The following is a 10,941-nucleotide window of genomic DNA, read 5'->3' as shown; positions in this document are numbered from 1 at the left end:
GAGGCGCGCTCTCGTCCCGCCCTCGAGCTCACTCAGATGTGGCTTGCCTGCCTGGGTGAAGGCCCCTGAAGTCTAGTGTGCGGAGACCCAGGTGGCTGCCCCTACTTCCAGGTTTAGGGCACATTGCATTCCCTTCCAGCCTAAGCCATAAGTTCTCAGTTCTCTTTTTTGAAAATGACAAGTTTTGGAAAGAGGAAGAGAGGCCAGGACTGTGGGCTGTGGGCAAGTAGCAGAGGTGGAGGTGACGGAGGAGGGGCACTGCTCTTCTGTGCTGGGTGAGGGAGAGAAGAGGGCAGAAGCTCAGATGGCCAGAGGACTAGCAACCCCAGCCAAAGAGGAAACCTCATCAAAACAGGTTAGCTAGCACTCAAGCCTCTGAATGGGTGGGTGGAGAAGAGTGGGAGGGCAAAGTGAATTCCTGCATGGTGAGGGGCAGAAAGAGAATGAGAGGCCTTGGGTCGGAGGCCGGCCGGGTACATCGAAATTCCGGGTCCTCCAGGCTTACTATCTGGCCTCAGTAGTTTTTAAATCCTCTCTCCTCCGAAGCTTTAGCACTGAGGCCAGATACTCCTGGGGAGAGGTGGGGTCATTCTACCATAAATATCCAGAGCTGAGAGCTCAGCCAGCAGTCACCTCCTCACCTCCTGACTCCCTGCCAGGGTCTCAAGTTTGAGGAAGAGCAGTAGCAACCAAAGCCACTGTCCCCTGAGGCCACAGCAAGGCCCTGGACAAATGAGGAGGCACCTGTGCAGCGACGGGGCCTACACCCAGCCTGCAGCCCTATGTCCAGTGCTGAGTACAAATTCTGAGGCTTTGGGGGCCCCTCCACAAACCACATGGTGTTGAGAAGATGCAAAATGCATAATAGGGGACTTCCCTGGTGTTCCACTGGCTAAGACTCCATGCTCCCAATGCCCAGGTTTGATCCCTGATCAGGGAACTAGACCCTGCATGCCCCGAATGCCATGAAGATCCCGCGTGCTGCAACCAAGGCTTGGTGAAGCCAAATTAAAAAAAAAAAAGAAAGCATAGCAGGCGGAAAGACTCATGTCCCCAAGAACTCCCTTGATCCCCAGCTGTATCCCAAACAGGAGCCAACCACACCAAGGATTTAATAGGATTTTTTTATTAACATATAATATATTTAATAAAAAATAATATCCACTCTGGCTCTCTCCTCCATTGCAAGGGGAAGAGTGGTGAGGAGGGGCTGGCACTGCCCACCCCTAGGCATCCGGACAAGCCCTGCCTCCGGGGTTCCCCTCTACCCCCCACTTTCCAACAGGCTCTGACCTCCAGACAGACGGTTCAAAGTTACAAGTGCTTCAGGCTCTCCCTTGAGCTCCCCCAGGCCCCCCACCTTGTGCAGAATTCAGGGGCCACCTGGAAAAAACCCCTTGCCTTTTCTCATTCTTGGGATCCTTCGTTCATGTCAGAAAGAGGATCTGGGGGCAGAGAGTGGCATCTCTACTGGCCAGGGGGAAGGGAGGAAAGGGGCAGTGATGAGGGACAGGGCTGAGAAGAGGGATGGCGATGAGGTGGCCTCACTGCAGCCGGTCACTGCGGAACGAGTCCTCCACAGCCGGGTCAGGCAGCAGGGCGCAGGGGTCGCTCAGCATGCTGAGCCCCTCCAGGCCCAGTGGCTCCATGCGCAGCTCCTCCTCCAGCCCCAGCCCCAGCCCCAGCCCAGCTGCTGACACCTCGAAGCCCGGCACTCCGGCCAGGGCCGCTGCAATCTCCTTGGAGAAGCCTGGGGAGGCGTCTCCTGTGTGGACGGAAGAGATGAGTGAGGCCCCCATGCCTCATGAACTCTTCCAAGACCGCCCCCCCACACCCAGTCTCCTGCTGCGCCACCCAATGTATCCCGCTCTCCTTCCATCCTCAGGCACCGTCCACACCTCTCACCTGTGAGGATGATGTTAGGCCCTGAGCCGTGGCGGGAACAGTGGGTTACGTTCTGGTGGTTGAGGGCGTGAGGGTCCTGGGGGCCACTCACTGGTCCCTCACCCCCTAAGAAACCAGGCCCTTCAGAAAAGCCAGGGGGATCAAGCGCCAGGCTGGTCGATGGGTTCTCCATGTTGAACTGCTCCAGCTGTAGACACACACACAGCCTGGAGTAAGCGGGCTTCAGGGCAGGGTGTTGCTGCCTGGCTTTGCTGAGCACTGCTCACACACCCCCCTTGCCCAGTAATCTTCATACACCTCTCTCTACCCCACCTCACCTCCCACACAGCGGGAACAAAAGCAGAGATAGGGGGAATGGCAACAAACACAGTGACGGACGAGAACGCGGGGCCCAGAGGAGGTGAGGGCACCGTACCTCCTGGGACAGAGCACGCACGTGCCAGGAAGACAGTGGGTCAGAGCAGCAGCATCAGAGCAAGCTGCGTGGAGGGAGCTGGGGCAAAGGGGCGGGAGTGGGGGTCAAATGCAGGGAGAGAGGAGCCCCAAGTTGATGTTACCTAGGGAGAAGAAAGAAGGCTCTCCCCCACCTAGATGCTCCAATTCAGAGTGCCCCCCTCAACACTACTGAGGCTCTTCTGACCCACCTCCATCCCCTCCCCTGCTTCTGAGCTGGGGACCCAGGTACTCACGTTCCCCAGGCTGAAGTCACTCATCGACCGGTGGTAAGACTGTGGCCCGTGCCCACTGGGGCTGGGTGGGTACAGTGCCCCACACTGCAGCTGCCTGCCTGGGGGCTGAGCCCCTGAGGGCTGCACTGAGCAGGCCTGGGAGGACAGCCCTGGCTGCTGCAGAGGCTTTGGGGTGTGTTGCTGGGTGGGCAGAACCAAACTTGGGGGGCTGTATGGGTATGGAGGCAGCCGCTGGTCAGTGGGCAGCTTACTGGTATCCAGGGGGACGCCCTGAAGAGAGGCAAGCAGAAAGGGAGAAGCTTACCCCTCAGTGTGCCCCTTAAGAGGAACTCTGTCAGGGCTTCTCACCCTCTTTGGTTGCAGACACCCTCAACACAAAACCAAAAGCGTTCCATTGGGCATCACTGCGGTGCAACTACTCTCAGAAAAGCATCTTGGAATGCAAGTGACTGAATGAGGTTAACACAAGGATAATTCTGAATCCACTCCAGGAGTCAACGATTCTTAAACCTGGGTACTCTAACTACTATTAGTAATCAACTACTTGTGAGACACCTCACAAGCTACTGATCACACAACAGTGACCTTAACAACTGTTCTAAAGCCCTGAAGAGGCCAGAGGGACTGCGAGAGGAAGGAGGGTGAAAGGAAGGAAGGTAGGCTCACTCCAAGTTCCAGGAGAGCAGAGCCCTTGCTGGCCTGGCCTTAGCCTTTCCTACAGAAAAGGGGACCTGCATAAAGATGGAACACAGAACACACATTCCAGGGAAGAACAACAAAGGAGGAAGGGAAACTAGGACAGAGGAGAGGGAAAGAAGAGCATTACGGTGAAAGGAGAAGAGGAGCAGAGAGAACAGAAAAGGGGAAAGGGGGAGGGAAGGAGGGAAGAGCTAAGAATATTAACATCGAGGAAGAAGCCCTAAACCAAGAATTTTGGGTTCTGGTCCCAACTCTTCCCTCACATGCTGCGTAAACTTGGGAAAGTCACTCTCCCTCTGGGCCCCAGCGTCATCGTCTGTAAAATGAAGGGACTGGGATCCATCACCTGACAGTCTCTAACTCTATGGAATCTAAGAAAGAAGGTGGGGAGACGGGAGAGGGAGCGGGGCAGGATGGAGGCAGGAGAAAAGAGACAGACAAGAAAAGGACAGGAACCAGAGAGAGAGAGAAGGGAAAGGACAATCTATCATTTTGAGTGTGCACCTGGGCTGGGCATGGTGCCGAGTACTTCCCATATGTGATTGCCTTTGATTCTTCCATTGCTGGCCTGGCTTTACAGATGAGGATGCTGAGGCTCATAGGAGTTAAATAAACATCTAAGGAGACTGCTGCTAAGAGGTGGGGCCAGGATTTGAAATTAGAGAGCTTAACCCCAGGGTTTGCATTCTTAAAGCTAAGAAGAAACAAGATGGATCCAAGTGGGGCTGGTAGAGGACAGAGGAATGGATGGGGATGGATAACACCAGGAGTGAAGAAGAGGTATTGGAAGAAAGCAGGGTGGGAGGGAGAGAACTTGGCAGAAGAAGGAAGGACTGGAAGACAGACATGTAGGGAAGGCAGCCACGCATACCTGAGTGATGGAAGACAAGGTGGGTGACATTGTTGGCGAAAACTGTTTGGGCAGTTGCTGTTGGGACCTTCTGGCGTCGGCTGGGCCCGCGGGCAAACTCAGGGGACTGAGGGGCACACGGCGGTGGCGGGGGGAGGCCCCAGGGGCAGAAGCCGGGTAAGGGGGGGCCCCCAGCACCGGAGATGAAGCCGAAGAGGAGGAAGAGGAGGAGGAGAGGGCTGGGGCACTGAGCGAGGGGTGACCCAGGGAGGTGGTGGGCAGTGCGTGGCGGGCCAAGGAGGAGGCAGGCAGTGAGGGGTGACTGTGGGAGCCCTGGAGCTGGGGCTGAGGACTGCTCAGGGAAGCCTGGAGGTTGGGATTGCTTAGGGAGGACTGCAAGGATGGGTGGCTGAGAGGTGAATGAAGTCCTGTAGGCACAGACAAAAAACCAGAAATGCCAACATTACTGATGGGAACTGGGCCCCTTTCTGCTCGGAATGGGTAGCAGTGACCAGACTATGAAAGTGGCAACACAATGTCCTCCCTACTCTGTCCCTGACGATCAAACTGGCATTGCCCACTTGGGGGTTGCTCTCCATCTTCTTTTGAGGAAAAGCCACACTTACCAGTTCTCACTGGCAGACAACTGCAGTGAGGGAAACTTGGGGGAGACAGATGAAGGGTGAGGTGTGGGTAGTCACAGGAAAATCCTAGGTGCTTGAGCTTCCCACCCCTTTGTCCCTCCAGCTGGACAGCACCCCAGGGACACACAGCCAGGACAGCCACTCACCTGGCGCATCATAGCCCGGGCCCAGGGCCAGGCCCCCGCTGATGCCCAGGTGGGTCATGGTGTGGGTCAGATTGGAGGTACTGCTGCCCCCACTCAGGCTGGGATAGGCTGTCTCCTCTGGGTCCAGAGGGGTGGGCAGCGGCGGGGGAAAGTGCAGGTTGGTGAGATCAGGTAGGGAGCCTCCCGTGTTCATGGCAGGTGGGAGGACAGGCACAGTGGCAGGCTGGTCAGGAGACGGGAAGATGCTGGGAAAGGAGAAGACAATATGTAAATGGGGGCAGTGGTCAGCAGAGCCCAGCACCGCACCGTTCCCTTTACTGCCCTCCCCGCCTCAGCTAACCTCCGAGAGTACTTACTTAATTCCAGGGACTTCACAGGACCGAGGTCGGGAGGAGGACGAGGACAGCTGAGGAGAGAGGGAAGAAGGTGGCAGATGAGGACAGAGCTCAGTGGAGAACCCTGAAGACCTGCTCCGTGGAAAGAAGAGGGACAGTGGGCCATGCCTACCTTCTTAGCGTCCCATGGTTTCAACAAGTGCTTATCATCTAGCAAGTTCTCCTCAATAGCAGGGACTTGAAAGAGAAAGACTGGTGATGAGAGGGTTGGAAAAGGCAGTAAGGCAGGACAGGAGTCAGATGCAGGCAGGAGGGGGACCCCTCCCTGGCTCTGAACAAAGCCCCCAACACCAGCCCAGAAATTCTCTGGCATTCAGTACCCCCACATACTGAATGCGGCAAGGAACACATACCTTTGGAGTCCATGTCGCCATCCAGACAACCTGCAAAGGATGGAGTGGCTGTGTGTGGTGGAGTGGGCTGTAGTGCCCACCTGCCTCAAACAAAAGTTCCGTGGCTTGACCTTACCCTGGGACATGGCTGCTTACCTCCACGGCGGCTCGGCAGGACGCTGGGGGGTGCAGGGCCTGGATAAGTGTCCTGAGGGCTGGGGTTCATCACGCTTGTGTGAAGGGCAGAGTCAGAACTTGTCCTGTGAGGGGAACAGAGATGAGTTGGCACCCATGACAGTCTTTCTGCTCCTCATGCCCTGCTCAGTCGGGGAAAACACTAGCTGGGCTGGGACAGGGTGGGGTGAGGGAACAGGGCCCCAGAAACTACAGATAAGGAGAAATGTGGCCTAAAGAAGGCAAGGGCCATCACCTGTTAAGTGCAGATGGTAGTCGAAACAACTGCCCCTTCTCTGCAGGGAAATTGCCCCAGGGCATTGTCCTAGGATGGAAAAACAAAGTCATGAGGAGGAAGGCTCATAAGGACCAGAAGACAGGTACTGCGGGGAGGGGGGGAAATGTGGGGCAGCCAAGAGGGCTGGGCACCCAGGATCATGCTTCTTTCTTTCTGATGCTTCTGATACCTGTGATCCGTGAACCCTCTCCACAAACAACCTAAGATCTGGAAATCCTCAATTTCTATCTGCCAGGACAAGCTGAATAGGAATCTTAGAGCCCAGCAAATGTGCTGGGTATGAATATTAGGGATAAGATGGACAGGGAAGGGGTTCAGAATCTGAGTGCACCCACTCTTGATAGGAGGCAGCCACTTTCACCTGCCACCCTGCCCATCTCCCCTCCCCCTCACACACACACACACACACCCCAGCTACCATTGGTCCTGCTCTGGCTGGACAGGGAGGCTTGGCCACCCGTGTCAACATGGCCAAGACTGGACTCTGACCCATTACTCCACCTACCCCCACCCCTCCCAGCCCTGCCATTGTGGGAGGAGGTACGGCTGAAAGCCTGGCCGAGCAGGCCCAGACCCAACTCCAGCTCCAGCCAGAGACAAGTCAGAGAGTGGGCAGGAGATCCTGCCTGCCCTGGACACTGACCTCCGCCAGCTGGACTCCGGGGGAGGAGATAAATAGGCAGGACTATAGGGAGAGCTGTCAATGTGAAGAGCACCAGTTAAGGGAAAAAGTGAGGAGGGGATGGGTGGAAGAGAGACCAGATAAGAGAAAAATAATGGAGGCAGCAGATGAGTTGTTTTAAGAAACACACCTTTTTTGTCCCTCCTCCTCTACATGGGCAAAAATAAGGGCAAAGAATGGAAGAGAAAAAAGGGAATCAGGCCTAATGGAGTCAGAAAAAATAGATGAATGTCTAAGCAGCCTTTGGGGGAGACAGGTTGTTGCAACGGTCTCTGAATTGAAAGCCAGAAACAGAAATGTGAGCAGGAGGGAAGCAAAACCCCCATAGCATGAGCTGTCAGGGAGCCGCGCATCTAGCAGCAAAGAGCAAGCTGAAGTAAAGAAGTCAGCACCAGCTAGAGATGGCGGGCACCACCACAGGAGGGACAGCTCCCCGCCACAGGAGCCAGCGCTGACAAAAGAGCCAAACGGCACTTTCCAGGGAGACAGGGTAAAGAAGCTGCCGCGAGATGGGACTGGACAGCACCTCAAGCCCCTTTGCCCACCATGAGCTCCCGAGGAGCCCCACCCACTGCCCGCCAGACTGCACAGCCCCTCGGTGAAGGATATGTGGCGGGGGTAGCGGCGAAGTGGGGACACCATTCTTCGGGGGTCTCGCTGCACCCGTTCCACCAGCCCGTGGTGTCGAGTGCTCCGAGATGAATCCAGAGGGGAGTGGAGGGGGCTCTGCCAAAAGAGACAGGCGAGTCAACGGAGGAAGCCCCCTGAGAGCTGGCTCTCCACCCCGACACCCCACAAGCCAGCATCCACTCACCTGGAACTCGGCTAGGCCACAGCCAATCTGGTTCACGTTGGGCAGAGAGCCACCGTAGTGGGAGCTCCTTGTGTACGCCAGCCGCAGTTTTTGGGCCTGTAACTGAGACATGGAGGACAGACGGGAATGTCAGGGGGGGTCCTGAGCACTGCTCCTGTAGCCACGTTTGCCATCCCCGTCTCCAGGACACGTTACTATTGCTGATGCTTTCAAGAGACCTGCCAGAAGAAAAGCCACTGCTGGGGGAAGATCCACTGAGACCCAGTACAAACAATCTGCCCGAGCTCTTCCGCGGGCTGCCCCCATCCGTGCTATCACTCATGCCTGGCATCGCCCTGCCCGGGCGACCCTAACACTCTACTCAGGGCCCGTCCCAGTCGGCATCAGTCTAAACAGAGTTCCTGAGAGGCTGTCAGGAGCCCCCAGGCTAGTCACATGGGTTAATTCCTGGGGCAGGGTGACTATTGGGCAACTCTGCCTTCCCTTCCAGATGCGTACAGGACTAACTGGAAGACAAGGGAAGGGTCACAGGTGGATGCCATAGAGCCATGACTGCCAGTCTCTTTCCTTCTTGCTCTGGAGGGTAGGCACAGGCTGTTGCCCAGCCTCAGGAAGGCTACACAGAGCCTCCGAAAATAGAACAATTAAATGATGGCTCTTCTACCCGGAAAAACAGAGCTGAAACCAATAAGCATTCTTCTACCTAGTCCTAAAGCCCCTGAATTGGCAGGGGAGCCTGGAGAATGGGGGTGTATGGTGGGGAGAAGCAGTAGTCTATGCCAGCCTGGCCCAGAGCAATCTCCTGGCCTCAACCCCACTTTGGGGAGATGTGTCTGGCACTAGTGTAAGACACCACAACCCTCAGCCTGGCATGGTTTTAGTCTTCCTAAAGATCTCATGTCCCTCTGTGAGAGGTGAGCGTCTACTTCTGAGGCTCAGCTACTGCCACCAGCCAAACAAGGAGACCCAAGACAGCTGATCAGTGGTAAATTCTAAGAGCTTCCATGGCTAATGCTGTTGTGCATAGTCCAACATCAGAATGGACTCCCTGTCCTAAGAAATCAGTCCAGCGAGTTCAGTGGGCACCATGCTGACCTTTGGTCCACTTTAAGACCACTACTAATATATATGATAACCCCAGTTTCTCAGTAGTATAGGTCCCACAGGCCATATCTGCCTCAGATGAGCCCTCCCTGCTGGTCAGATAACAGGCTGAACTCCAGGTCTCTAAACTCTAGTTTTAGGTCTCCAGGCACAGACCATGTATGCCCTAGGTTTTTTATGTGCAGAAGAGAAGTTACCCAACAGGGGTAAGGTGAGTTGAAGGGGCCTTTTGACAGACTGAAGCACCACAAAGAAGGAAGGCCCAGCTTTTGAGCTTTTGTTTGTACATACTAGCCCTAGATTCCACCATTCCTCCGCTGGAGTCACAGTCCAGAGGGCATGGCCTTAAGTTGTCAGCTGGAGGTCAGCCTCTTGCCCACCTTCTTGTCTCTGCCCCACCTTGATCAAAATCTCCTAAAGGGGAGCAGTCAACAGTTAGATCATGATTCTAGTAGCAGTTAGAGGAGATTATGTGCACACACACACACCATTTACTTCCCCATCTAACTTTCTCTGACTCCCCAAAACTAGGACACATGGTCTCTAGAGACTCAAAAAAGTAAAAAAGCACAAAAAAGACTAACAGAGGGAGACACACAGACAAATACAACCAGAGTCCCAGTCACAGACAGATTCAATCAAAGGCAGTCAGAGCAGCAGAAAGAACTTTGAAATGTGGTATTCATGTTCGGCCATCCATCACGCTTTACATTCCTTCTAACTCCCGGCCAGGAGGGATCACTGCAATATCCTCACCTGCTGTTTTGAGAATAATGTGTCCCTAAATTAGGACTGCAAACCAGCTGGGCAAGCTCCCACCCCACCTCTCCCTGACATAGGGGTGGGGGGTAGGTAGCTTCAGAAGCAATTCTGCCAGGATGCCTTCTTTCTGGAACTGCGTAGGAATGAATATTTCCTCCCCATAGAAGACCCTCCTAGGCACCCCATAACTAACCGCCCAAACGGCCATCTCCCTAGAAAGTTCAGCAAAGCATCGGTTCCACATAACCTATCGCTTACTGGTTACCTACCCCCTTTCGAGATCCAAAGCCCTATCTCTCCTCCAAGACGTCCAGGGCAAAATACCAAGCACCAGTCTGTGAGCAATGGACCTCACCTTCATTCACGTCAGGAAACCACAAGAAGTATTTGAAAAAGGAAGCAAAGGGACGGGACGCAGGAGGGGACTTCCTGCCCCACTATAACCAGTTCAAACCACTCATGGGGCCCTTTCCCGGAGATACTAAGTGCCGAGAGTAGCACAACAAGGCAGAGGGACCAGATAAGAGGAGATCACCAATTTAGAGAAGCCAGACTAGGGCAAGCAGGCCATCCTCTCGCCCCATAACGCAATATCGAAGATGCTGAGTCCCTGAGGAAACTCAATCAGAGATGCACAAGGACCACCCACCTCCTAACTCCGCAGGGTTTCGGGGACCATCTCCTCTCTGTGTCCATTCCTGCCACACTTACTCTGCGTTCCCAGTCGTTCCCAAACCCCCCAACCCCTCAGGACTTTCTACCTCCTCCCGCAAATTCCGTCTTCCTGCCCCCGTACCCTCCACCCGCGCCTCCCAGACGGCGGCGCCCGCTGCCCCTGCCGCGTTCCGCCTCTTTCGCTACGGCTCCCGCCCCCGCCCCGCCTCTCGGCTCCCCGCTCTGGGACAGCTCTGCTCGGCTCCCGCTTCCCCGCGCGGCCCCTCACCCGGGTGGAGCCGATGTCCATCATCACCTCCTCGAAGGCCGCCGTCTCCTCGGCCTGACGCTGCTTCTGCAGCGCGATCTTCTCACTAAACTTACGCGGATTGGAAGCTGAGGCCGTGGCCGAACCGGGCCCGTTCGCTCCCGACGTCGCCATCTTCCTCCCCCGTCCCTCCCCGCCACCCTCCCAATACAAGCCACGGCCTCCGCCGCGGGCCCCGGCCCGGCTCTTCCAGCCGTAGCCGCCGCCGCCGCCTCAGCGAGCACCGCGAACCCGGCCTCAGCCTAGCCCTGACCTGCTGCGCGCAGGGACCGCCGGGAATTGTAGTTTGTTTACGTGACTCTTTAACAGCCCCGGTCACGCAATACGAGAGAGGAAACGGACACCATTTCCCAGCAGCCCTGTTGACTCCGGGACCCGGGATTTTGCTCCTCCTCCTCGGTTCCTCCCTGCGTGGGGCAAACTGGGAAAAGTAGTTCTACATTGGTCCAGAGCCTACAAATGCGA

At 55.8% G+C, this 10,941-nt stretch overlaps 1 protein-coding gene across 3 annotated transcripts; it reads right to left on the bottom strand.

The window, feature by feature from the left end:
• Positions 1-1,110: 1,110 nt before the first annotated feature.
• Positions 1,111-10,736, bottom strand: CRTC2 (CREB regulated transcription coactivator 2). Of its 3 annotated transcripts, none has more exons than XM_043456132.1 (14): positions 10,438-10,735; positions 7,629-7,730; positions 7,424-7,540; positions 6,776-6,837; positions 6,091-6,159; positions 5,817-5,920; positions 5,682-5,711; positions 5,441-5,505; positions 5,290-5,339; positions 4,934-5,178; positions 4,165-4,571; positions 2,595-2,864; positions 1,906-2,092; positions 1,111-1,765 (listed from the first exon to the last, which is right to left on the bottom strand). In XM_043456132.1, the coding sequence occupies exons 1-14, from the start codon at positions 10,588-10,590 to the stop codon at positions 1,545-1,547; spliced, it is 2,082 nt and encodes a 693-aa protein (XP_043312067.1). In that variant the 5' UTR covers positions 10,591-10,735; the 3' UTR covers positions 1,111-1,544. The 3 variants fall into 3 exon arrangements, with proteins under 3 accessions (XP_043312067.1, XP_043312086.1, XP_043312076.1); XM_043456151.1 differs by lacking the exon at positions 10,438-10,735 and adding an exon at positions 10,144-10,294; XM_043456141.1 differs by lacking the exon at positions 6,091-6,159 and having other exon boundaries at positions 10,438-10,736.
• Between the last annotated feature and the right edge of the window lie 205 nt (positions 10,737-10,941).

The sequence above is a fragment of the Cervus canadensis genome, chromosome 2 (assembly GCF_019320065.1).
Source record: "Cervus canadensis isolate Bull #8, Minnesota chromosome 2, ASM1932006v1, whole genome shotgun sequence".
Lineage (NCBI taxonomy): Eukaryota > Metazoa > Chordata > Mammalia > Artiodactyla > Cervidae > Cervus > Cervus canadensis.
This window is presented reverse-complemented; position numbering and strand designations above follow the sequence as displayed.

Coding starts and splice junctions, on each gene's coding strand:
- CRTC2 (XM_043456132.1), bottom strand. CDS start 10,590: ATGGCGACGTCGGGAGCGAACGGGCCCGGTTCGGCCACGGCCTCAGCT. Junction 6,838..7,423: donor TTCGCCGCTACCCCCGCCAC/ATATCCTTCACC, acceptor GGTGCTCTTCAC/ATTGACAGCTCTCCCTATAG. Junction 5,340..5,440: donor AACCATGGGACGCTAAGAAG/GTAGGCATGGCC, acceptor CTCTCTCCTCAG/CTGTCCTCGTCCTCCTCCCG.